The 27,656-nt window shown below is 41.2% G+C and overlaps 1 protein-coding gene across 9 annotated transcripts in view; it reads right to left on the reverse strand.

The window, feature by feature from the left end:
• Positions 1 to 516: 516 nt before the first annotated feature.
• The window catches only part of TEC (tec protein tyrosine kinase), a 168,886-nt gene continuing 141,746 nt past the window's right edge, over positions 517 to 27,656 (reverse strand). For 7 of the 9 annotated variants that reach the window (XM_070791404.1, XM_070791408.1, XM_070791405.1 and 4 more), the window contains 10 exons: positions 26,600 to 26,654; positions 21,680 to 21,759; positions 20,012 to 20,145; positions 13,421 to 13,495; positions 12,513 to 12,684; positions 12,174 to 12,390; positions 6,332 to 6,396; positions 2,801 to 2,919; positions 2,560 to 2,717; positions 517 to 1,182 (listed from right to left, as the gene is read on the reverse strand). In XM_070791404.1, the coding sequence (XP_070647505.1) occupies positions 1,099 to 1,182; positions 2,560 to 2,717; positions 2,801 to 2,919; positions 6,332 to 6,396; positions 12,174 to 12,390; positions 12,513 to 12,684; positions 13,421 to 13,495; positions 20,012 to 20,145; positions 21,680 to 21,759; positions 26,600 to 26,654 (1,159 nt within the window). In that variant the 3' untranslated portion in view covers positions 517 to 1,098. Of the gene's footprint in view, positions 1,183 to 2,559; positions 2,718 to 2,800; positions 2,920 to 6,331; positions 6,397 to 12,173; positions 12,391 to 12,512; positions 12,685 to 13,420; positions 13,496 to 20,011; positions 20,146 to 21,679; positions 21,760 to 26,599; positions 26,655 to 27,656 lie in introns of those variants that run through there. The other 2 variants (XM_070791406.1, XR_011567187.1) reach the window with 2 other exon arrangements.

Raw genomic sequence — 27,656 nt, forward strand, 5'->3', positions numbered from 1 at the left:
GACAGGACCTTTCAACTCTTTGTGATCCCAAGGACAACAGCCCGCCAAGGCCCTCTGTCCATGGAATTTTCCAGGCAAGAATACTGGAGTGGGTTGCCATCGCCTTCTCCAGGGGATCTTCCCAACCCAGGGATCAAACCCAGGACTCTTGCATTGCAGGCAGATTCTTTACCATCTGAGCCATCAGGGAAACCCAGTTCAATTTTCCATCCAACTTCAATTAGCTGTGGATACTGTGGACAGGACCACTTAGCCCAACACAAACCCTGCTGGGGGCTTAAACTGGACAGGCACCCCAAACATGGCTACTCAAGTAAGGAGCGGGCACAAGCAATAGAAAGGTCCTGACATTCCTCTTCAGTAGGGAATGTTTTATCCTTGGGGGAAAAGGAATTAAGACAATCCATGTCCTAATAAGGCTGGCTCATGTATTATAGAATTAAATGTTTCAATTAAATGACAACTCATGAAATCAGCTATATCCCAATAAAAATTAAATAAAAAAGACAACTCACGTTTCTTATAAATATATAACTTTATATATTATATATATTTATAATATGTACAGCATACAAATATGTTTTAATGAAATACTAATGGCAATCTTGAAAACAGATGTTTCAAAACCTAAGATGGGTACTGATCCATCCAGAACCCACATTCTAGACAAGACCCTGGCCCAGATTTTTGTAAAAATCATAGGGCCGATGGGTGGCTGGACTGCAGCTCTGACACCCTTCCTCCTCCCAATTACCCTGGCCTTCCACTGATGCCAGCGGACATGACCCCGCGTACACCCGAGAAATGGACTGACTCCGGGGGCCTGGGTACAGTGCCTGGCCCACAGTGGGCACTCTAGCACTTGTGGAATGAATAAAAGTGGGTGCTTTTAACCACTTTGTCTAAGCCAGCATTTCCATTAATCCAGAAGATTCAGTCACAGAGCTATGGCTGGTCATGAAGCAAATGCATCAGATGTTTCCACTTTATAAGTACAACAGTCTTCCCGTCCAAGTGCTAAATAAATTAAGAGTCTGCCACGAAGTGCCATTTCATCCTTGTGCTTTGGAATCTGGAAGCCGTCGGTCACAGCACCACTCATCTTCCAAAAGTTTCTCCACATTCGACTAGTTCATCTATCGTGCGCAGCAGATCTTCGAAGGAAGGCCTTCCCTCTGGTTTCTATAATTCAAAAAGCAAAGAGAAGCTGTGGGTTCCAGAACCCATCCCCAAAATGAGTTTTCACTGTTCAAACTCAAATGGCACAGCGCACCAGAGCACACATACATCCCATCAGGTCTCACTGATCCTGCGCGTGCTGCTGCTACACTCATCTTTCTGCCCCACAGCTTTTGCATCCAACTCAAAAACCTAGTAGAGATCCCAGCTACCTGTAAAATCAAGTCCTGCTAACCTGCAGTGCCCTCTACGACCTGTTCCACCCCCATGGCCTTGCTACCCAGTTTTATTTCCCACAAAAACCCTCATATGGGCTCTACGCTCAAGCAGAACAATCTCCACCCTTGTGGACACAAAGTCCAGTACCACCACCCTATCTTTGCTCATACTATCCCCTCCTGGCCAGTGCTACTTCTTGGGCAGTAGGCCTCTTCCCATCCCAACCAATGCTCTTAGGAGGCAAATTATAGCACGTGACTGAGAGCATGGGCTTTGGAGTTGGACAGGACTCTGTTTCTCTACAGTGAAGTGGCCTTGGGCAGGCATTAACATGGTATCCCCATCCACACCATGGTCAATGTATCCATACTTCAAAGGGTTACTTTGAGGACTAATCAAAAGCACTTAGCACAGTGCCTATCACGTAATAATTGTGAGCTAATATCACTGTTATCTTTCAAAAGTCACTTTCGTGTCTAATCTCTTCTGTCATTGTTGCTGTTTAATTGTCAGTCAGGTCCGACTCTTGTGACCCCATGGACTGTAGCCCGCCAGGCTTCTCTCCATGGGATTCTCCATGCAAGAATACTAGAGTGGGTTTTCATTTCCTTCTCCAAGGGATCTTCCCGACCCAGGGATCAAACCCACGTCTCCTGCATTAGCAGGCAGATTCTTCATCACTGAGCCACCAGGGAAGCCAATCTCTTCTATGAGGTAACATTTCAACACAAGGAAAAGGAAAACTTTCAAAGACCCTGAGTAAAGTAGACCTGAGGAATTTGAGGCTTGGAGAAAGAAACCCTCTCTGGTGAAAGAGTAAATATTTCAATAACACAAGAGGGCCACTGAAAGAAGAGCTACTTCTCCAGGTGTGTTCCCAGAGTCTCCAACTCAGGCAACCGTGGAAGGATGCCCACTTGGGAGGGAAGGGGCAGCCTGAATTTACTATCTTATTATTAGCATTTTCCACATCTTCACATCTTCTTCCTGTTATTCAGATTGAGTTGAGAAGAGCAGCTTCCTACTTAAGAGTCTGAAATCATGTAAAGCATGCACTCATTCACTAGGCTATAATGACCACACATTAAATTAAAATCTACCAAGCCCAGATCCCTGAATGCTTTAGAGTCTGAGGAAGAAAGCACCCCAAAAATGTTATACCTCCTGCCAACATCTCAGCATCACCTCGTATACATATCTGGAGGCCAACTTTGGCTGGTGGAGTCGGTGGCCGCGAGTAACCATGGTTACCACTTCATAGTTGGTGTTTTTCTCAAAGGGCATTCTGCCTTCAGTGAATATTTCCCACATTAAGACACCTGGAAGATGAGAAGGATTGCCAAAAAATGCACCCACTTCCTCTTCAGGGCAGTGTGGAGGGGAAATGGAGCGTGAGTCTTACCAAATGACCACACATCTGATTTGCTGCTAAAGCGGCTGTAATTAAACACCTCAGGTGGACACCACTTCACAGGAAATTTAGCACCAGAAGAACTCGTGTACTGATCATCCAGGACATACCTAGAGTAAGACACTGAGTTATGATCTCTATTTTGTACAGGTTCTTTAATCCACCCCCCCACCTGCCTCCCTCCACCACAGCCCCCGCCCACCACCACCTCCCCCCCACCCACCCCAGAATCAAAACACAGTTGATTGAAGTCCAACAAGCATCCGGTTGAAGCTGCTTGCCTCTGCAGCCACGCCTCTGCGATTGTTGTCTTCCTCTGAGTGCTTGAGATGGAAACACTACCTTCTATCTGTACTTTCACTTTTCTGTTTTTCTTTTTTATAAGGCAGTGGAGGCAGCACACAATAAAAGCTTGCAAACTGTTTTTTTAAATAAGCAATTTTGTCCTTTAAACCAAGTTTTGCCCAAAGGTTCCATTTGTAAAACATCTAAAGCAGAGCTGCTCTAAGGAAGTAGTGCAAAGAGCTTGGAACATGTGCTTTGCCCCCATGATTCCACAGAGCACAACTTAAAACTATATCAAATAAAAAGAGCAGAATGATGTATGTACACTGTGGTGTATATACCATGACATCCCTCCTCCATACACACACACTCAAAACAATACCATGTAGGACACACACAAGCTGGTAACACCAGTTACCCCTGGGGAGGATCCTTAATTGGGATGGTAAACCTGGGTTCTTCAGCCCTTTCTATAATGTGTTCAGTATGTATTTACAAGAGGAAGGTAGGGACATATAAAGTTAATTTATACAAACTCCATGGGAAAATATTCAAATACTTGCACTAACGTCCTTTGCTGTATAGACAAAGCTGGTGAAAATGCCACCGTGGGTGCCTGTCAGTCAAGAGAGTTTGAATTGAGTGTAGAATGAGTGTTTTAGAAGCAGGGATCCCCAGCCTCTGAGGTCCAATGCCTGACGATCTGAGCTGGAATTGATGTAATGATACTAGAAATGAAGTGCACAATAAATGTAACATGCTCGAATCATCCTGAAACCAGCCCCACCCCCGGGTCCACGGGAAAACTGCCTTCCACGAAACTAGCCCCTGGTGCCAAAAAGGCTGGGGACCACTGTGTTAGAGGGACTGATGCAAAAGCACAGGTTTTTCTGAAAGCCTGACGTATATGAAAATCAAGCATGAAATGGGAGGTCTGCCTGGCAGATACAGAATGTCTTCACAGAATGAAAACAAAGAGCACTGGGTCATTACTTCCTGAGAGTCGGCAGTTCTGGTCCCATTTCTGACAGTAAAGGCTTTCAAACCTCCCTCGGCTTGAGTTTCCTTAGGAGAGAGACCTGCCTGTATGACCTGGCCTTGCCTGCTTTATAACCATTCCTCGTGCCGACCGTGGGCCAACCACCCTGACCCTCTTCTGACTCCTGAGCAGGCCAAACTCATCCCTAATTTCAAGCTTTTGGACTCACTGTTTCTTACCCCCTGGATTATTTTACAGTCAGATTTTTCACCTAATTGACTGCTGCCTACCTTTTGAGTCTCTTTCCAAATATCCTGGCCTCAAAGAGTCTTCCAGGGCAATAGACCTAAAGGAGTAACTATCACCCCTGCCCCACATATCACTCAGCACCCCCCACCGCATGAACCCCAGCTTATCACTATCACAGGGGTTGGCAAATGTTTTCTGTAAAAGGCCAGATGATGAATATTTCAGGTTTGCAGGCCTCTGTCGAGTGAAAGCAGTCAGACGAGTCTATGTCCTAATAATATCATATTTATGGACACTGATACTGGACTTTCAGATCATTTTCACATGTCATAACATTTTTTTAAGTTTTCTTCCGACCATTAAAAAATGTGAACCCCGTGGGTGGCTCAGGTTGTACAAACAGAGGTGTCAGGTCAGATGTGGCCCGGAGGTTGGTGTTTGCGAACCCCTGTGCTGGGACCTCACTCTGTTCTTTTCCCCTTAGTGCTTCTCAGGTCTTATACTTCTCTCTCCTCCTGAATTAAAGCTGCATGTGGGCAGGGACTCGAATGTCTTAGCCTCTGCTGGCTTCAATCTCTAATGTTGTGCCTAGCACAGCACAAGCACCTAATATTTTTATAGATGGATGTACAGATGCCTGGAGAATCCCATGGACAGAGGAGCTTGGCAGGCTCCAGTCCACAGGGTCGCAAAGAGTCGGACATGACTGAAGCGACTTAGCACTCACACACGTACGGATGAATGAATGAAAAGAAGGAAGGAGGGAAAGACAGGACAAATGAAATGCTTTTTAAAGGTCTTTTATAACACACTACTAAAATTACAAAAATTAGGAGAATAAAAACACTACAGATTGGTTATTCTAAAAACTGTACCCCAAACACATTTCTATCAAAACAAAAGATTCTAGAAATTTCATCCTCACGAGGGAGAAAAGAAAGCAGTATATTTAGCAGGCTATACTACCACCTAGTGGAGAGAATGGTTAACAATGATTAACACAATGTATGGTTTAGTGGTGATTTAGTGGCTAAGTTGTGTCCGACTCTTGCGACCCCGTGGACTGTAGCCCGCCAGGCTCCTCTGTCTATGGGATTTTCCAGGCAAGGATACTGGAGTGGATTGCCATTTCCTTCTCCGGGGGATGTTCCTGACCCAGGAAATGAATCCAGGTCTCCTGCATTGCAGGCAGATTCTTTACCGACTGAGCTACAAGGGAAGCCCTCATATACAGTACTATTATCTTTAATACATTTATCTTTATCTCAGGACAGCTAACAGGATTTCCTTTTTGCTTTATCAGTACAGACTATTTCCATGCTTATCAATTTTATGAACTAATGTGACTATCAACTAAAGCCACATAATGAAGCATTGCTGCTGCTGCTGCTGCTAAGTCACTTCAGTCGTGTCCAACTCTGTGTGACCCCATAGACGGCAGCCCACAAGGGCCCCCGTCCCTGGGATTCTCCAGGCAAGAACACTGGAGTGGGTTGCCATTTTCTTCTACAATGTAGGAAAGTAAAAAGTGAAAGTGAAGTCGCTCAGCTGTGTCCGACTGTTAGCGACCCCATGGACTGCAGCCCACCAGGCTTCTCCATCCATGGGATTTTCCAGGCAAGAGTACTGGAGTGGTTTGCCATTGCCTTCTCCGAATGAAGCACTAAGTAATCATAATTTCTCAACAGTTTACCTGAGAAAAAGTCAAAGCTAACAATAAAAAAACAAATTCAGCAAATAAATTTTTCAAAATATAGATTATCTAATTTATTTTCTAACCTTATATCAAAAACACTAAGAAGCAGAAAAATCGATCTGTACAAAAATGATGGGTACTTCTAATGTTTTGCTAATGGAGAAAAAGATATTTCAAAACAGTTCTTAAATAGGCTTTAGAGGAAGAAGTTGACACAAATTGCAAAGAAAAAGTCAAGTACTTTAAAGGGAAAGGCCAGAGCCTTAATTTAACCCCAAATTTAGAGAAAATGGTCACATATACTCAGTCTTACCTAGCCATTCCAAAATCAGACACTTTCACAATTCCTGCCTCATTTACTAGACAATTTCTGGCAGCCTGGAAAACAACATTAAAATGGTATATTAGTGTAAAAGTTCAATAAAAATAGAAAAATATAAGTTCTGTGTATATTAAATTTACTGTAAGCCAGTCAACATTTGCAGAGGTGTCTTATATGAAATTTTTTTTACCCCTATGGAAATGTCTTCAACATATATGTGAAAGAATGTATACAAAGACAGGTCAAAAGTCTCATGTGCAAACAAGACACTATTACATAATCTTTGCCAACTGTCGCAGCTAACGACTAATAGAAGGGTCAACCAGCTTTTTGCTATTCTTATTAAATTACCTGATTTTCTTATTGATAGTAACAACATCTCTTAAGGTCCTTAATTCAGGTTCTTACTAGGTGAGCTATATAACACACAACCACCACAGTGATGGGTGAAGATCTTTTACCCAGTGTTTTGCTCAATGATTGGTCTTCCCTACCCCAGTCAAAAGAACAGCCCTGCATAATATAGTCTGCTTTATCACTTATGACAAATACAATTCTAGATTATTTAGATTTTCTTGCCCATGCTTTAAGGTTACAAGGTTCAAGAAAATAGTTTGGAATAACACATAGTATCTCTCAGAAGGAGGACATGATGACAATCATTTAAAATGCTAAAGCCATAGGGTAAGAATGTATTTTTCTTCCTGATGCTTCAGAATTTTGTTCTCTATGCATGGCAAATTCCACTTAAATGAGGTTATTTCCTGTTGAATGTGTTTTAAGTGTTTCTTTTAAAGTATTACTTAATGCCCATTCTCTGGGTTATCTCCATCTTCCTGTAAAGATATCCTATAGTCCTTTACATGATGGTCACCAGGATTCCTCACCCAGGAGACAGAACCATCAGAATCTTCCTTAAGGGATGATAAAAACATACCCTACTGATGTCAGTATCACAGGCACAAAGATATCAAAATTGCCTTCACCAAGATGTGATATGTATAAAGAGGTGTAATCTGTCCTACCCATGTAGACTACAGATTTCCATCAGTTTTACAAGTTTAAGAAAGAGGAAGGTGCTAAGTTCACAAGTTTCAATATGACAAAGAGATGTTCTTTATCATCACTGCACATAATAATAACAATAACTAATGCTACACATATCACATCTTCCTTTTAAATTTTTTAATTTATTTATTTCCTGGCTGCACTGGGCCTTCATTGCTGAGCATGGGTTTTCTCTAGTTGCAGCAAGTGGGGGCTACGCTCTAGTTGGTGGTGCACAGGCTTCTTACTGCAGTGGCTTCTCCTGCTGCGGGACTCTGAGACTCGAGGGCTCTTGGGCTCAACAGTTGCAACTCGCAAGCTCCAGAGCGTGGGCTCAGTAGTTGCAGCACTCAAGCTTAGTTACTCTGCAACATGTGGGATCTTCCAGGACCAAGGATCAAACCAGTGTCCACTGTATTGCAAGACAGATTCTTAACCAATGGACTACCAGGGAAGCCCCCCCACCCCACCACCTTTTCACATCTTCAAGTTTGAAAAGTCCTTTGCCCCTATCATAAAATGTAGTCTTTAAAAGTTTTGTTCAGTGATTGGGAATCCGCCTGCCAATGCAGGGGGCGTGGGTTCAATCCCTGGTCCAAGAAGATCCCACATGCCATAAAGCAACTGAGCCCATGTGCCACAACTGCCGAGTCTGTGCTCTTAGGCCCCTGCACAGCAACTACTAAAGCCCACGTGCCCTAGAGCCCACGCTCTCCAACAACAGAAAGCACTGCATGAGAAGCCCATGCACTGGACTAGAACAGACCCTACTCAGCACAGTTACAGAAAGCCATGTGTGGCAATGAAGACCCAGTATAGCCAAAATAAATAAATAAATTTTTAAGTTTTGTGAAAGAAAAGCCCAGGGCTAGATGATTTCACTGGTGAATTCTATCAAACGTTTAAAGAAGAATTAACACCAAATTTGAGTTCTCAAGCTCTTCCAAAAATTTTTGAAAGGTACACTTCCAATCTCATTTAATAAGGCTGACATTACCCTAACACCAAAGCAGGATAAGGACACAAGAAAACAAAATTATAGGCCAATATCCCTGATGAACACAGATGTAAAGATCCTCAACAAAATATTAGCAAACAGAATTCAATAGCACATTTAAAATGATCGCATGCTATGATCCAGTGGTATTTAATCCTGAGATACAAGGATAGTTTGACGTATGCAAATCAAAAAATGTGAGGAACCACACTAACAGAAGGAAGGATAAAAATGATTATCTCAATAGACACAGAAAAAGCATTTGACAAAACTGAATATCCCTTGATTTCACGATTAAAAACTCTCAACAAATTAGAAGTAATGTACTTCATAGAAGTAATATACTTCAACATAATAAAAACATATATTACAAGCTCACAGCTAACAACATACTCAATGGTGAAAAGCTAAAAAGCATTTTCTCCAAGATTCAGAACAAGACAAGGATGCCCACTCTTGTCACTTCTTTTCAACACAGTACTTGGGAGTCGTAGCCAGAACAAGAGGAGAAAAGAAAATGAAAGGCATCCAAACTAGAACAGAAAAGTAAGACTGTTGCTGTTTGCAGATGACATGATCTTATATATAGAAAACTATAAAGACTCCACTAAAAAACTGTTAAAAAAATAAAAGAATTCAGTAAAGTTGTCGGATACAAAATAAACAGAAAAATCAGTTTTGTTTTATACACTAACAATGAACTGAGAGAAATTAAGAAACCAAGTGAATTTCAATAGTACAAAGAACATGAACATATGTAGGAATAAATTTAACCAAGGAGGTGAAAGACTTGTACATTGACAACTGTAAGACTGATGAAAGAAACTGAGAAGACACAATTAAGTGGCAAGGTGGCCCGTGTTCACAGAGTGGAAGAATTAATAACTGTCAAAATGTCCATACTACCTAAAATTATCTACAGATGAAATGCAACCCTATCAACATTCTACTGCATTTTTCATAGAAATATAAAAAATCATCCTAAAATTCATATGGAACTACAAAAGATCTTGAATAGCCAGAAGAATCTTGAAAAATAATAAAGCTGGAGGCATCACACTTCCTGATTTTGAACCAGATTACAGAAATACAGTAATCAAAACAGTATGGTGAAGGCACAAAAAGAGAAACATAGACCAACGGAACAGAAACAGAGAAACTGGAACTAAACCCACACATGTACGGTTACATAATCTTTAACATGGGCACCGAGACACACAATAGGGAAAGGATAATCTCTTCCACAAATGGGGCTGGGAAATTCAAATATCCATATGCAAAATAATGAACTTGGACCCTAACCTTACACCATACACAAAATTAACTTTTGGATATGACACCAAAGCATGGCAACAAAAGCACAGATAAACTAACTAGGCTACACCAAACTGAAAAGCTTTTTCACAGCAAAGGAAACAAGCAGCAAAATGAAAAGGCAAACTACAGAATAGGAAAAAATGTTTGTAAACCATTCATCTGATACAGCGTTAATATCTAAAATAAATAAGGAACTCATTCAACTCAATAGCAAAAAAAAAAAAAAAGCAAATATTCAATTGAAAAATGGGCAGAGGACAGAATACTTATTTCATCAAAAAAGACACACAAGGGAATTCCCTGGTGGTCCACTGGTTAGGACTCTGCACTTGCACTGCAGGGAGCATGGATTCAGTCCCTGGTCAGGGAACTGATATCCTGCATGCCACATGACACAGCAAACAAAAAAAAAGACACACAAATGGTCAACATATATACGAAAAGGGGCTCAACACCACAAACCATCAGGGGAATGCAAATCAAAATTACAATGAGATATCACTTCACACCTATTAGAATTACGACAACAAAAACACAAGATGACAACACTAGCAAGAAATATAAAAGGTAGAAAAAGAGGAATCCTTGTATGCTGTTGGTGGAAATGCAAATTGGTACAGCCACTATGGAAAGCAGTATGGAGGTTCCTCAAGAAATTAAAAATGGACTACCATATGAACCAGCAATCCCACTTATGAGTACATATCCAAAGGAAACAAAATTAGTATCTTAAAGAAACATCTGCACTCCCATATACATAGCAACACTATTCACAATAGTCAAGATATGGTAACAACGTAAGTGTCCATCAATGGGTGAATGAATAAAGACAATGTGGTGTGTGTGTGTATATATGTGTGTGCGTATGTATATACACATCCATTCTGCATGCATGTGTAGTGTATGTGTGTGTGTATACACCTGTGTGTACATATACATGCATACATATATATATACACACACACACGTATATAACTACACACACACAGGCATGCAGAATGGAACATTATTCAACCATAAAAAAGAAGGAAATCCCATCGGTTGCAACAACGTGGATGAATCTGGAATAAACTATGTCAGGTGAAATAGGTCAGTCAGAGAAAGACAAACACTGTATGGTATCACTTATACATGGAATCTAAGCGGGGGAAAAAGAACAGAACTCTTATAAAGAGAGAGTATACTGGTGACTGCCAGGGGTTGCGGGATAGGGGAAATGAAGAGCTGTTGGTCAAAGGGTACAAACTTTCAGTTATAAGTTCTGAGTATCTAAGACATAGCATGATCACTACAGTTAATAATAGAGGGTTGTACACTTTAACAGGAACTAACAGTTCTACCAACATACTGAAAATAGACACACTGGGCAATAACAGGCAGAGAAGAAAAAGAGAAAGAAAAAAGAATGGAGGAGAAAGGGAGACAGAATAAGACAGAGGAAAATCTAGAAGTGTCTCTATCATAATCATTTAGAACCAGTAAAAGATTACTGATATTTTCTGGAGTTATTAACATGGCCCTCCATCTCTTCCCAATGAAGAAAATGAACCAAAGGATTTTTGTTACATAATAGTTTCTTCTTCTAGTCTAGAAAAGACCTTAGTATTAAGTCAAAAGATGAGTCAACCCTTAACTTACCCATTTTTCACCATATGCAAATTATCTCATTTCTCTGATGCTAATTTTCTTATATAAGACAATGGTGGTCAGAAAATCTGTTATCACTGGCTACCTCATGAGATTCTTGTGAAGATCAAATATCAGTGCATGGTTATTAACTTGGAAATACGACCTCTGTAACTATATATACTACATGTATTAGATTTAACAAGATCTTTCTGTTAAAACTACCAGGCAAGTTAAATTTACCACATTTAAAAATAATGGTGAAATACTGTTGAGAACAAAACTTGGGTATGAATAAATCATTGCTTGTCTGCTGACAAAGCTATGGTTTTTCCAGTAGACTAGTCAAAGCTATGGTTTTTCCAGTGGTCATGTATGGATGTGAGAGTTGGACTATAAAGAAAGCTGAACGCCAAAGAAATGATGCTTTTGAATTGTGGTGTTGGAGAAGACTCTGGAGAGTCCCTTGGACTGCAAGGAGATCTGACCAGTCAATCCTAAAGGAAATCAGTCCTGAATATTCATTGGAAGGACTGATGCTGAAGCTGAAACTCTGATACTTTGGCCACCTGATTCAAAGAACTGATTCATTGGAAAAGACCCTGATGCTGGGAAAGATTGAAGGTGGGAGGAGAAGGGGATGAGATGGTTGGATGGCATCACCGACTCGATGGACATGAGTCTGAGCAAGCTCCAGGAATTGATGATGGACAGGGAAGTCTGGCATGCTACAGTCCATGGAGTCGCAAAGGGTCAGATATGACTGAGCGACTGAACTGAACTGAACTGCTGACCCAGATTACAAAGGAATTTGGCCAGGGACAGGAAAGCAGGTGGTATGATTACCAGGTCTCTGTGGATGAAGCTGTTTCTCTCCAGGTACTCCATCCCTTCACACACATCTTGACACATGCTCAGCAGCATATCTCTACTGAAATGGCCTTGTCTCTGGCGGAGGAAATTCAGAAGGCATCCCCTCTCCATGAACTCGGTAACAATGTAAATGGGTTTCTGCTGTGTGCATACACCATAAAGTTGTACTAACTTCGGGTGTGTCAGTTTCCTGGGAGGGAAGTTAAGCATACAGAGAGTTACTGCGGAGAAAGAAACCACCAGGGGTGTTAGCTGGCAAGGGGCCACTTCTGAATACAGAAAGGGGAACCAGAAAAAAACACAGAAACGTACATCATCACTTTAGCTTCTTCTATGAAGTCTTCCTCACACATGGCACCTTCCCGAATAGCTTTGATGGCTACTTTGTACTGAGCTCGCCACTTGCCAAGCCTTACCACTCCGAACAGTCCACTCCCCAACTCCCTCATAAAGGTCAGCTCTGAAGGGTTAATCTCCCATTTTTCTGTGAGACAGAAGGAGAAAGTGGTTAAAATTTAAGCAGGAGAACACAGTAAAAATCAGTGAGAAACAAACTATAACTGAAGTCAATCTAAAAATTATACAGTTAATACTAGTACTGGTAAAACAGCGAGCAGACTTGCAACCTGCAGGTAAACCCCAGAAGGTGGCTTTCTACTCTCTAGGAGGATGGACCCATTCTCAGCTGTCGCAATAAAAGCAAAGTGAACTGAAGAAGGAAAGAAGATGCTGCATCATCAGCTAATAATGGAGCATGAAAGAATGGTACCTCTTTTTTTTTAAACAAATACCTCCTCCTTTACCATTCCTCTCCTTCAGTTTTTTTTTTTTTCAAGTCCATCAAGTTGGAAAGAGTTTCGCCAGTAGCACAATCAAGTTGGATCTCTTCTCTACTAACCTCCATCTTTACATTCCTGTGAGTAGCCAACCGAGCCCATTGAGACCCAGGAAGACTTTGATATAATTTAGAAGCAACATGGTAATGCTTCATTTTCACAAACAGGCGGTTTTTTTTTTTTTTTTTTTTTGCCAAATAATCAATAATGATGAAAACAGAAAACCTAGGGTTACTACAGCTCTTAAGTATAATCATCTAACATTTCAGACTATAAACTTCTATAAAAACAGTTCCATATGTGGAATTCTACACATCTAAACTGGCCTTGTGATAATGGGTTCTTTACAAGAGAAATGACCCACACAACTGCGAAAGGAGTTACCATAGCTGAACCCCGCAGTGGTTGGTGCATTCTTCCCCTTTGTGCTGACTGGGTACCGCAGCCTTGTGACAAGTCCTAGAAATCAAAGAGAAGTACTGCAATTGAATTCACTCTGAATCATTCTGCATAGTGAAACACTACACTAGAAATTCACCCACAGAATTCATTCCTTTATTCACTTACTGCTCGTCTTCTGTATGTACATACAGCCCTGTGCTATATGCTGGCAAAAAGTAAAGGAAGGAGGGAAGGAAGATGATCCTACGTTGTCAAAAGCAAGTCTGTGTGGCTGATGCATAGTGAGGCCAAACAAACCAAACTGTCAGGGTTTGGAGCAGATAAAGGTTTATTGCAGGGCCGAGCAAGGAGAATGGGTGGCTTGTACTCAAAAGACTCAAACTCCCCAAAAGCCTTTCAACAAGGGTTTTAAAGACAATGTTATGGGAGGGGATCATCTAATGAGTGATTAGTTCATGGACCTTCTACTGATTGGTGGTAGGTAACAGCGTGATGTTTCAGGAATCTCAGTCATCAGCCTTCTAGTTCCAACCAGTCTGGGGTCTACCTGCTTGGGGTCAGCAGGCAGTCACCCTCCTCCACTTGGATGGGGGTCTTAGTTTCTTCAGAGCAAATCAAAGGTATGCATCAGATTGTTATCTATATCCTTTCAGGAGGAACTAGGAGTCCGGTAACTCTAATCACGAACTGCTTGAGCCTGTCCTTGTGAATTCAGGGGAGGCTTTTTTTTTTTTTTTTTTAAAACAAAGAAATGGCAAATACACAGGGGTTTTTGTACCCAGGAAGGCCCCACAGGGTTCTACTTGGTTTCACTACTGAGTTGACAATTTCATATTTTTTAAATATACATATGTTTTTATTCATTCAACATTATTTTTTAAAATGCAGTGTTTATCAGGCACCATGCTAACATACTGTCTTTGCAAACATTTTAAAGGATGTTTAAAGTTAGTTTCCAAAAATTATTATCAATTATTATATCATGTTCTTTCCCAGTATGAGATTTGAATTATAAAATGGAACTACAGTAGTCTACTAAAAATTAAAGTGATTCACCTGCCATAACTCTGTATTTGTAATCTCAGCATAAAAACTGGATTCTATAGGGAGGGAGATGGGAGGGAGGTTCAAGAGGGAGGGGACATATGTATACCTATGGTTGATTCATGCTGATGTTTGGCAGAAACCAACAAAATTCTGTAAAGCAACTATCCTTCAATTAAAAAATAAATTTAAAAAATCATTTAGTAGAGAAAAAACAAAACAAAAAGTTGGACTCTACAATATTAACGACTGGGAATACCAGCTACTGGAAATCAGAGATGTACATTAAATCCTTTAACTTAAGTTGCTTAAGTACTAAAAAAGAAATCCCAGAAAACCTATAGATACCTTGTAGCACAATGTATTTTCTCTAATATACGATATCTCATAGTAATTTAATATTATTATGTACTTCTCTGTCTCCCCCACCAGATGTTGAGATTAATAACATCTAGTTCACCATAGTCTCCCTACAGCCTGACATAGTTTACTGGTATGCACTAGGCATTTAATACATGTTTCTGAAATGAATTAACTGAGATCATGATGAAGAATAAAATTCACACAAGAACAAAAAGAAATAAGGGAATGTGAACACTGAAAAAGCATAGAATAAAAGATAAGAAAAAGTTCTTTGGGGGATAAATTGATATGAAATTAGTTCATCAATATTAAACACAGAGTTGCTATATCATCTAGCAAATCCATTCTTAGGTAAATATCCAAGAAAAATGCAACATGTTCCCAGGCAAAAACTTGTACACATATGTTCATAGCAGCATAACTGAAAACAGCCAAAAGGTGCAAACAGCCCAAATGTCCATCAACTAATGAATGACACAAAATGGATAAACAACCACACAATGGATGATTATTCATCAATGAAAAGGAATAGAGTACTTATAGAGGCTCTGACATACTATACTCAAAGAAGCACAATAGACCACATGTAGTCACAATACACCACATATTGTATGATTCCATTTACATGAAAATCCAAAACAGGCCAATCTGTAAAGAGAGAACGTAGACTAGTGGTTGCCTAGGGCTGGACTGGTGGAGGGGATTAGGTGATGACTATTAACCACTTCAGTATTCTTGCCTTGAGAACCCCATGAACAGTATGAAAAGGCAAAATGATAGGATACTGAAAGAGGAACTCCCCAGGTCAGTAGGGGCCCAATATGCTACTGGAGATCAGTGGAGAAATAACTCCAGAAAGAATGAAGGGATGGAGCCAAAGCAAAAAGAATACCCAGCTGCGGATGTGACTGGTGATAGAAGCAAGGTCCAATGCTGTAAAGAGCAATACTGCATAGGAACCTGGAATGTCAGGTCCATGAATCAAGGCAAAGTGGAAGTGGTCAAACAGGAGATGGTAAGAGTGAATGTCGACATTCTAGGAATCGGAAAACTAAAATGGACTGGAATGGGTGAATTTAACTAAGATAACCATTATATCTACTACTGTGGGCAGGAATCCCTTAGAAGAAATGGAGTAGCCATCATGGTCAAAAAGAGAGTCTGAAATGCAGTACTTGGATGCAACTCAAAGGCGGATTCATTTTGATATTTGGCAAAACTAATACAATTATGTAAAGTTTAAAAATTAAAAAAAATTTAAAAAAAATTGACAGAATGATCTCTGTTCATTTCCAAGGCAAACCATTCAATATCACAGTAATCCAAGTCTATGCCCCAACCAGTAATGCTGAAGAAGCTGAAGTTGAACGGTTCTATGAAGACCTACAAACCTTTTAGAACTAACACCCCAAAAAGATGTCCTTTTCATTATAGGGGACTGGAATGCAAAAGTAGGAAGTCAAGAAACACCTGGAGTAACAGGCAAATTTGGCCTTGGAATACAGAATGAAGCAGGTCAAAGACTAATAGAGTTTTGCCAAGAAAATGCCCTGGTCATAGCAAACACCCTCTTTCAACAACACAAGAGAAGACTCTACACATGGACATCACCAGATGGTCAATACTAAAATCAGACTGATTATATTCTTTGCAGCCAAAGATGGAGAAGCTCTATACAGTCAACAAAAACAAGACCAGGAGCTGACTGTGGCTCAGATCATGAATTCCTTATTGCCAAATTCAGACTGAAATTGAAGAAAGTAGGGAAAACCACTAGACCATTCAGGTATGACCTAAATCAAATCCCTTATGATTATACAGTGGAAGAGAGAAATAGATTTAAGGGACTAGATCTGATAGATAGAGCGCCTAATGAACTATGGACAGAAGTTCGTGACATTGTACAGGAGACGGGGATCAAGACCATCCCCATGGAAAAGAAATGCAGAAAAGCAAAATGGCTGTAGGAGGAGGGCTTACAAATAGCTCTGAAAAGAAGAGAAGTGAAAAGCAAAGGAGAAAAGGAAAGATATAAGCATCTGAATGCAGAGTTCCAAAGAATAGCAAGAAGAAGAGATAAGAAAGCCTTCCTCAGCGACCAATGCAAAGAAATAGAGGAAAATAACAGAATGGGAAAGACTAGAGATCTCTTCAAGAAAATTAGAGATACCAAGGGAACATTTCATGCAAACATGGGCTCGATAAAGGACAGAAATGGTATGGACCTAACAGAAGCAGAAGATATTAAGAAGAGGTGGCAGGAATACACAGACGAACTGTACAAAAAAGATCTTCACGACCCAGATAATCACGATGGTGTGGTCAATGACCTAGAGCCAGACATCCTGGAATGTGAAGTCAAGTGGGCCTTAGAAAGTATCACTATGAACAATGCTAGTGGAGGTGATGGAATTCCAGTTGAGCTATTTCAAATCCTGAAAGATGATGCTGTGAAAATGCTGCACTCAATATGCCAGCAAATTGGAAAACTCAGCAGTGGCCACAGGACTGGAAAAGGTCAGTTTTCATTCCAATCCCAAAGAAAGGCAATGCCAAAGAATGCTCAAACTACCGCACAATTGCACTCATCTCACATGCTAGTAAAGGAATGCTCAAAATTCTCCAAGCCAGGCTTCAACAATACGTGAACCGTGAACTTCCAGACATTCAGGCTGGTTTTAGAAAAGGCAGAAGAACCAGAGATCAAATTGCCAACATCCGCTGGATCACGGAAAAAGCAAGAGAGTTCCAGAAAAACATCTATTTCTGCTTTATTTACTATGTCAAAGCCTTTGACTGTGTGGATCACAATAAACTCTGGAAAATTCTGAAAGAGATGGGAATACCAGACCACCTGACCTGCCTCTTGAGAAACCTGTATGCAGGTCAGGAAGCAACAGTTAGAACTGGACATGGAACAACAGCCTGGTTCCAAATAGGAAAAGGAGTACATCAGGGCTGTATATTGTCACCCTGCTTGTTTAACTTATATGCAGAGTACATCATGAGAAATGCTGAGCTGGAAGAAGCACAAGCTGGAATCAAGATTGCTGGGAGAAATATCAATAACCTCAGATATGCAGATGACACCACCCTTATGGCAGAAAAGTGAAGAACTAAAAAGCCTCTTGATGGAAGTGAAAGTGGAGAGTGAAAAAGTTGGCTTAAAGCTCAACATTCAGAAAACGAAGATCATGGCATCTGGTCCCATCACTTCATGGAAAACAGATGGTGAAACAGTGGAAACAGTGTCAGACTTTATTTTTCTGGGCTCCAAAATCACTGCAGATGGTGACTGCAGCCATGAAATTAAAAGTCGCTTACTCCTTGGAAGGAAAGTTATGACCAATCTAGATAGCATATTTAAAAGCAGAGACATTACTTTGCCAACAAAGGTTCGTCTAGTCAAGGCTATGGTTTTTCCTGTGGTCATGTATGGATGTGAATTGGACTGTGAAGAAGGCTGAGCATCGAAGAATTGATGCTTTTGAACTGTGGTGTTGGAGAAGACTCTTGAGAGTCCCTTGGACTGCAAGGAGATGCAACCAGTCCATTGTAAAGGAGATCAGTCTGGGTGTTCTTTGGAAGGAATAATGCTAAAGCTGAAACCCCAGTACTTTGGCCACCTCATGCGAAGAGTTGACTCATTGGAAAAGACTCTGATGCTGGGAGGGATTGGGGGCAGGAGGAGAAGGGGACGACAGAGGATGAGATGGTTGGATGGCATCACTGACTTGATGGACATGAGTCCGAGTGAACTCTCGGAGTTGGTGATGGACAGGGAGGCCTGGCATGCTGTGATTCATGGGGTTGCAAAGAGTCGGACACGACCAAGCGACTGAATGAACTGAACTGATTAATGGGTTCAAGATTTCTTGTGGGGGATAGTAAAAATGACCTTAGATTATCGTGACAGTTGACACAACTCTGTAAATTACTAATTTATGAACATATCACACAGATGAACTTTAGGGTGTATAAATTATATTTCAATAACGGTTTCTATCATTATCTGAGAAAAGTAAAAGAGAGTCACAAATAGCAACATTCTTGGCAAAAGCCTTCAATAAAATATCCAAAGTTAATTTTCTATAAATTGGGTTGGATGCTTGGCTCTCTACTCAGTTATACCTTTGAAGTCAAAAGCTAGAAACCTCTCTTTTTCATCCTGTGGAGCCTCAATGGGCAAAACTGTGGTCTCTGGTTTTGTTTTTGGTGTTTGGTTTATTCCCATTCAGTGGCAAGTGTAGCAGAGATTCAGGAAGATGGGAAACTTGTCTGGGACACTATTACTCTAGTTTCTAGAAGCCTCTAACATAGACCTAAACCCAAGCTGCTCATCTGGTAGCTTCTGTGACAACTCTGACACAGACATATGTTGAATTTTAGTCTGGTACTGTTAAAGGAAAAAAAAAAATATTCAACGACACTGTCACAGATGGTTCGGCAGGCTTCAATCAGCACCATTGTGACAGGTATAGGGACCACAGCAATGGGATTTTAGAATAGGGGAGAGAGATGGACTCAACTCCAAATACAGCATGGGTAAGTGAAAGCTTACAGCCAAGGAGAAGGGTGGGGTTCAGTGGGTGGAAAATTACTAAAAGAAACACCAGTGGAGGGAGGAGTGGGGATGGTTCTAGCTAAGCCCATCTATCAGGAATCTTGCAGCAAGATTATTCTCACTGAAGATAAGCCAGGGTGCCGGACTATCACGCAGGGGATGACTGGAGATGAGGAACTCAATCAGATACTGAGGGTGCTTAGATATGTATCAGATCTCAAGGTTAAGAGGTTCTGGTTAAACTGACATAGCAGTGTTATTGCTAAAATTGGATTTTATAAGAAAATATACTGATGGACCTAGGAGATGGTTCCAGACCCTGACTAAAGTTTGGTCAAGCAAAGAGTGTTTGTCAGCACCAAGGGTATAAACCACAGAAATGTGAACCTTTGCCACCTACAACAAAAATAACTTGCATTTAAAGGTCAAGACTGCACTTCTTTAGTCATTATTTCTGATTTTTCTTTGTATATATCATTTCCTTAATATGCAACCAATGACATTCTACAACTAATTGCAATATAAAATTGCTCCAGGAAGAACGCATCACAATGTTTAATTATTCTAAGCATATTTGAAATAGGTTTTAACAGCTTACTTACCTGCTGCATTGTGCTTATGATATTCAATAATCTCAGGAATTGAACCAAAAGCATGTTTTTCTGCCAGATAATACTTCTTTGGAGATGTCATTGTTTCCTTTATATGGTAATGCCTGAAACCTGAGGAACCTTCGCTATAACAAAAATCCAAATGTGTTAGAACTAAGTTGGAATAACATAACTTCACTTGTAAGATATTTTCTACCAGGGTCCCTACATATAGCCCCATCTAGTCTCCAACACAAATTTTATTTTTCCCCATGTTCTTCTTAATTTCACCTTTCAAATTAGCAGATGGGATTTAAAGTGGTCACTGATAACATCATTGATCTCTTGCATGAGAATGTAAAAAAGAATTTCTACCAACTCTTTACTAATAGTTTAAAGTCTTAAAATAGCAATTAGCTGGCTACTGCTTTTTGTCCCTATTATTGATGTTACAAATGTTCAGAGGACCTCTAAAAGTGAATAAACTGAACTTATAAAACATGTACAACTTCTGTTTTAGATATCTTTCTGTAACACAGATCTTCTTGAGTCATCTGCTAAAAGTCCTTTTCAGAGAACTCTTGCTGGTATTAAGATAAAGCTCAGACTTCACATTTCCTTCTCAGGTTCCTCTCTCCTCCCTTGCCCCACCCCTCCCATTCTACAATCTAGTTACAATACACTTTCCTCAGCTTGCCAAGTGCTCCTTCACTTCTGGGTCCAGCAATTTCCTGTGTCAGAAACACTTGTTCCCCTCCCTCCAACCTCCACCTGCCTCACCCATCAGGTCTCAGATTGGATGTCAGTAGGTAGTATTAATGACTAACTCAGATGTGTCTGGGCTATGTACCCCACTACCCTGCCACACAGGCACTCTGCCCAGCACTCACTCATATATACCAGCACTGCCTGTTTGCTTCTCTGAAAGAAATCCCCACCAAGCAACTGGAAGCAACTCAGTGTGGTAGCCTTACCACTAGCACAGTACAAAGTAATTATCTGTGGAATGTTGCTAAGATTTCTATGTGTGTGTGTGCTCAGTCCCTCAGTGGTGTCTGACTCTTTGTGACCCCATAGACTGTAGCCAGTCAGGTTCCTCTGTCCATGAACTTTTCCAGGTAAGGATACTGGAGTGAGTTGTCATTTCCTACTCCAGGGGATCTTCCAGACTCAGAGATCAAACCTGAGTCTCTTGCATTGGCAGCTGTATTCTTTACTGTACCAGCTGGGAAGCCCCAAGGTTTCTATAGCCATTCTCAACAAATACATATATAGAAAATGATGAGGACAATTACTAGATATGAATACAAAAATGTTATAGACTTTAGGGCTTCCCTGGTGGCTCAGACAGTAAAGAATCCACCTGCAGTGCGGGAGAGCTTGGTTCGATCCCTGGGTCAGAAAGATCCCCTGGAGGAGGGCATGGCAACCCACCCCAGTGTTCTTGCCTGGAGAATCCCCATGGACAGAGGAACCTGGTAAGCTACAGTCCATGGGGACACAAAGAGTTGGACATGACTGAGCGACTAAGCACAGCACAGCATAGCACAGCACATAGACTTTAGAAATCAAGTTCAGATTTTAAAATTCTGAATTGCAGCTTATTTTTCAGGAATCCATGCAAGCTATGTAAGAACTGCATTCAAAAATTCTGAATTAAAAGACAGAGAGATTACTTACCCTCCAAACTTTGTATAAAGGGAAACTGTGTACATGCCTGGTTGACTGGAATCTCTTACCATAAAACCACCTTCTTTATCCTAAAATCCAAGTTAAGAAAAATTTTATTTCAATCCAATATCAATGCCATACAGAAGATCCAAGAACCCAGTTTTATGATTTTATGATTATTATCCTCTGCCTAGAAAATCTGGTTGGAGAAGCACAACTTAGCAACAGGTAAGTCATCCACGTGATGTTTCACTTCACATTACTGGACCGTGAGTAGTTAAAGAAAGTGAAAGTGAAAGTGAAGTCACTCAGTCGTGTCCGACTCTTTGCAACCCGTGGACTGTTGCGACCCATGGACTGGTTAAAGAAAGCACACTCATAATTCCCCATAGCTGTAACTCTTCACACACACGCTGCTGCTGCTGCTAAGTCACTTCAGTCGTGTCCAACTCTGTGCGACCCCATAGACGGCAGCCCACCAGGCTCCCCTGTCCCTGGGATTCTCCAGGCAAGAACACTGGAGTGGGTTGCCATTTCCTTCTCCAATGCATGGAACACACACTAGTAGGAGACATTTCACCAAGATAATCTCTCAGGGCCCTTCCAGAACTGACAGACAAGTTTTGCAATTCCTTTACTTCCTGGACATATGGGGAAACAGTTACTGAAAACGGCATTTCTTAACAACGGGGTTTCATTTCATACATTTTTTGTATTTTCTAGAAGTCGTGAATCCTAACTCTATATCATCTTTGTCCACATAGCATTTTTCCTATAAACATCTCAGTGCTCTTTATAGAAACACTTAAAAAACTCCTTAATTCCCCTAGAAATCTATGTTAAATATCACTCTTTACAAAAGGAGAGACGGAAGCACAAGCAACTTAAGCAGAGAAAACCAAAAGGCAGAAACACAGTGAATGGTCAAGAGATAAATCCTCATCAAGTTCTAAGCCTAAGAGCAAGAAACAGAAGCCAGGAACCTCAAACACCTCTCCACCAACAGCACCACAGTCAGTCTCCAACACTGAATCCGCTTGGAAAGTGTGCCTAGCAGATGAAAATAAAAACAGTCTGTCCTTATTCCTAGGAAAGACAATGGAATGAAATAAAGCCCCCAAAATAAATCTGATAAGAACCATTAGGGACAATGATCATAATAATTTATTGGTCAGTAAACTTTGTTTCCCCTGATTTATGTTTCCCATGAGTTAACATTATTTGCTTACACAAAACTTCCTGGAAATGATTTTACTCTATAAAGCAGAACTATTCCTTTATCTTTGCTGGAAGATTTTCTAGTAAAACACATTTTGTTTGTCTGTGTGCTTATTTTCTTTTGTTTTTGGCTGCACTGTGTGGCATGTGAGATCTCAGTTTCCCAACCAGGGATCAAACAGGTGCCCAGTGCAGTGGAGAAGAGAGTCTTAACCACTGGACCACCAAGGAAGTCCCTGCTGCTGCTGCTGCTAAGTCGCTTCAGTCGTGTTCGACTCTGTGCGACCCCGTAGACGGCAGCCCACCAGGCTTCCCCGTCCCTGGGATTCTCCAGGCAAGAACACTGGAGTGGGTGGCCATTTCCTTCTCCGAGGCATGAAAGTGAAAAGTGAAAGTGAAGTCGCTAGAGTCGCTCAGGCCAACTCTAGCGACTCCATGGACTGCAGCCCACCAGGCTCCTCCGTCCGTGGGATTTTCCAGGCAAAAGTACTGGAGTGGGGTGCCACTGCACATACTTATTGAAAACTTACTCTGCTTTGATATATTATATGTGGATCTACTCAGTCCTCAAAATAGTCTTTTGAGGTAGCTACTACTATTATCCCCTTACCTGTTTACAGGTGAGGAAATGAAGCACAGAAAGGTTGGAAATTTACCCCAGGTCAAATGGCTAATAAAGAGCAGAGCCAGGATTTAGACCTCAAGCCTTCTAGGTACCCACTGCCCTACAGCGGCCTTTCACTGTGGAGCCACCCACAGAATGGGAGGAGAGGTGACATGTCATATGAATCAAGCATGAGTTGAGTTCAGTTCAGTCACTCAGGTGTGTCTGACTCTGCAACTGCATGGACGGCAGCACGCCAGAATTCCCTGTCTGTCACCAACTCCTGGAGCTTGCTCAAACTCATGTCAATAGATAGAGTCAGCAATGCCATCCAACCATCTCATGCTCTGTCGTCCCCTTCTCCTCCCGCCTTCAATCTTTCCCAGCATCAGGGTCTTTTCCAATGAGTCAGTTCTTTGCATCAGGTGGCCAAAGTATTGGAGTTTCAGCTTCAGCATCAGTCCTTCCAATGAATATTCAGGACTGATTTCCTTTAGGATCTACTGGTTTGATCTCCTTGCAAACCAAGGAACTCAAGAGTCTTCTCCAACACCACAGTTCAAAAGCATCAATTCTTTGGCGCTCAGCCTTCTTCACAGTCCAACTCTCACATCCATACATGACCACAGGAAAAACCATAGCCTTGACTAGATGAACCTTTGTTGGCCAAGTAATGTCTCTGCTTTTGAACATGCTATCTAGGTTGGTCATAACTTTCCTTCCAAGGAGTAAGCATCTTTTACAAGGAGCAAGCGTCTTTTAATTTCATGGCTGCAGTCACCATCTGCAGTGATTTGGAACCCAAGAAAATAAAGTCTGTCACTGTTTCCATTGTTTCTCCATCTATTTACCATGAAGTGATGGGACTAGATGCCATGATCTTCGTTTTCTGAATGTTGAGCTTTAAGCCAACTTTTTCACTCTCCTCTTTCACTTTCATCTAGAGGCTCTTTAGTTCCTCTTTGCTATCTGCCATAAGGGTGGCGTCCTCTGTATATCTGAGATTATTGATATTTCTCCCAGTAATCTTGATTTCAGCTTGTCCTTCAACCAGCCCAGCATTTCGCATGATGTACTCTGCATATAAGTTAAATAAGCAAGGTGACAATATACAGCTTTGACATACTCCTTTCCCAATTTGGAACCAGTCTGTTGTTCCATGTCTGGTTCTAACTGTTGCTTTTTGACCTGCATACAGATTTCTCAGGAGGCAGGTAAGGTGGTCTGGTATTCCCATCTCTTAAAGAATGTTCAAGTTTTTTGTGATCCACACTGTCAAAGGCTTTGGCGTAGTCAATAAAGCAGAAGTAGATGTTTTTCTGGAACTCTCTGCTTTTTCGATGATCCAGTGGATGTTGGCAATTTGATCTCTGAATCAAGCATAATCACCTGCTATTGCTCTCTTCCAGTATGGGCTTTCCAGGTGCCAATGGTGGCAAAGAACCTGCCTGCCAATGCAGGAGATGTAAAAGACATGGGTTCAGTCCCTGGGTCCGGAGGATCCCCTGGAGGAGGAAATGGCAACCCACTACAGTTTTCTTGCCTGGAGAATCCCATGGACAGAGGAGCCTGGCAGGCTACAGTTCATAGGGTCACAAAGAGTCTGACACAACTGAAGCAACTTAGCATGCATGAATGTACTGATCTCTTAACATAAACTATAAGAAATAAGCACCCAACCAAACCTCAACTAGGGATAATAAGCAGGAGACAAAATGAGAAAGCACAGGTTTAACAGAACTATTACTAAATAGAATAACTAGGTCATAAATGCAGAGAACTGTAGAGGTCATCTTCTAACACAACATTTCGGCCTTACAGATGCCAAAAATAGACTAGAAAAGTAACAGCTAGACTTGGATGGGTCTCCTTATTCAGTCCACTTAGCTTCCTCTAGACTGGATTTCATCTTGCCACTGTAATTATTTCTAAAGTGCAAGAATTTTGGCACATTTCTAAAGGCAACTAAATACTGTGTTAACACTTCATTTATAAAAGATAGCATGTAATATTGATGTTAAACTGTTTTAAAACAACTTGAAGCAAAAAATAAAAATACATATAAGTACTAACATTAAGGTAGCAAATGATAAATCAGTAAGAAACAGTAAAGAAAACGTTGGCCATGTATAGCTATTATCCATTGTTATAAATCTGTTCGGAGAAGGCAATGGCACCCCACTCCAGTACTCTTGCCTGGAAAATCCCATAGACAGAGGAGCCTGGTAGGCTGCAGTCCATGGGGTCGCTAAGAGTCGGACACGACTGAGCAACTTCACTTTACTTTTCACTTTCATGCATTGGAGAAGGAAATGGCAACCCACTCCAGTGTTCTTGCCTGGAGAATCCCAGGGACGGGGAAGCCTGGTAGGCTACCATCTATGGGGTCACACAGAGTCGGACACGACTGAAGTGACTTAGCATAGCATAGTATAGCATAAATCTGTTGACAGGAGTTTGAGCAAACTCCTGGAGATGGTGAAGGACAGGGAAGCCTGGCCTGCTGCAGTCCATGGAGTCACAAAGAGTCAGACACGACTGGGCGACTGAAGAACAGGGACTTTCTTTCCCCCTTGAAAAACACACACTGGAGTTCTGATCCCTGGTGCTTCAGAACGTGACCTTCTGTGGAGATGTATGGAGGCAATCAAGTGGAAATGAGGTCATGGGGCAGGGAGCCCTAATCCTATGTGGCTGGAGTCCTTATAAAAGGGAAATCTGGACACAGAGCCAGATATGCATAGAGGGAAGAACCACAGGGAGAAAGGGAGAGAGGCCTCATTCAGATCCCTCCCTCACAGCCCCCAAAGGAGCCCAGCCTGCTGACATCTGGATTTCAGGTTTCTGACCTTCAGATCCGTGAAACAACAAACTTCTGCTTGTGCTACTTTGGTACAGCACTCAGTTTGTGGTACTTTGTTTACAGTAGCCCCAGGAAACAAATATGGCAGCCTTCAATTTTAAATTTTTTTTTTTTTTAATTTGTACGTACATCATGGTATTTTTTTAGGCTTTGGTCACAGAGGTAGGTGGAATTTCTAATCGGGAATTAATTTCAATTGATTCTGTGCTGGAACCAAACCCACAAAACAAGTACAAACACTTACCTCACTTCTAAGGAGTTGCTCTGCTTTGCTCCTATTCATATTTCTGCAATACCATCTGAACAGAAAAAGATATGTTTAAGACCTCAGGTACTTTAATTGTTCTTTTTTCTTTTTAGAATTAGCAAGGCAATACTGCTCCCCAATGACAAACAATAAATAAGAACAAGATATCATGCATGATCTCTATAAAATAGAAAACCACTAGTAACATTTGGATGTACATACTTGCAGACTTTTTCTACCCATATTTTTATAAAGACCCATATGTATGCTAACATTCTCATTTTCATTATTAAAGCTGATCAAAGTATACTTGCTGTATCAGAACCTGGATTTTTTCACTTAACAGTGTATCACACACATCTTTGCAAAACAATATAGTTCACAGTCTGGATGTGCCATAATTTATTTAAGCTCTTTTTTATTAGTTAACATAAAAATCATTCCTATTTTTCACTATTATAATAACAGCAAGAATGAATTTTACCCCACAGACTCAAATATGCAGGAAATATCACTACATTATTGTCTTTAATTCAAATTAAATCTAATCCTAAGCCTCCATCCCACCAACAGGCAGTAGATTTCATCTCAGCTTATCAGGAAGACTCCCCTAGTGAACTTCACAAAGGTCCCAAGTGTTGAAAGAAACAGAGCAAAACAGAAGAGGCCTCCTGGGTCTTCCCGACGTGCTGCTTCTAGCACAGTCCTAACCCCTGGGAGCCTCCTCAGGTGTGCTGTAGGAACTCCGCCAGGGCCAAGCAGTGGCGCCTGCCCTCCCCACTCTGTGCTAAGCCCCTGCATATCAGCGCCCCTTTTACCCCTTGGGAAATTTTTCCTAAGGAAAGATGGATACTGCCATCTCCCACTTCATGCTCAGAAGTACACCCCTTCCCTTGCTTTCCACAGCTCAATCTCTCCATGGGATTATAAGCAAGTTGGCCGAAGAAGATGAACTCAAATTGTCAGGTTTATTTATATTTCTGGCCGTGTGACATGTAGAATCTTAATTCCTGACCAGGAATCCATGCCCACCACCCCACCCCCACCACCCCGC

Source organism: Bos indicus, chromosome 6 (assembly GCF_029378745.1).
Source record: "Bos indicus isolate NIAB-ARS_2022 breed Sahiwal x Tharparkar chromosome 6, NIAB-ARS_B.indTharparkar_mat_pri_1.0, whole genome shotgun sequence".
NCBI lineage: Eukaryota > Metazoa > Chordata > Mammalia > Artiodactyla > Bovidae > Bos > Bos indicus.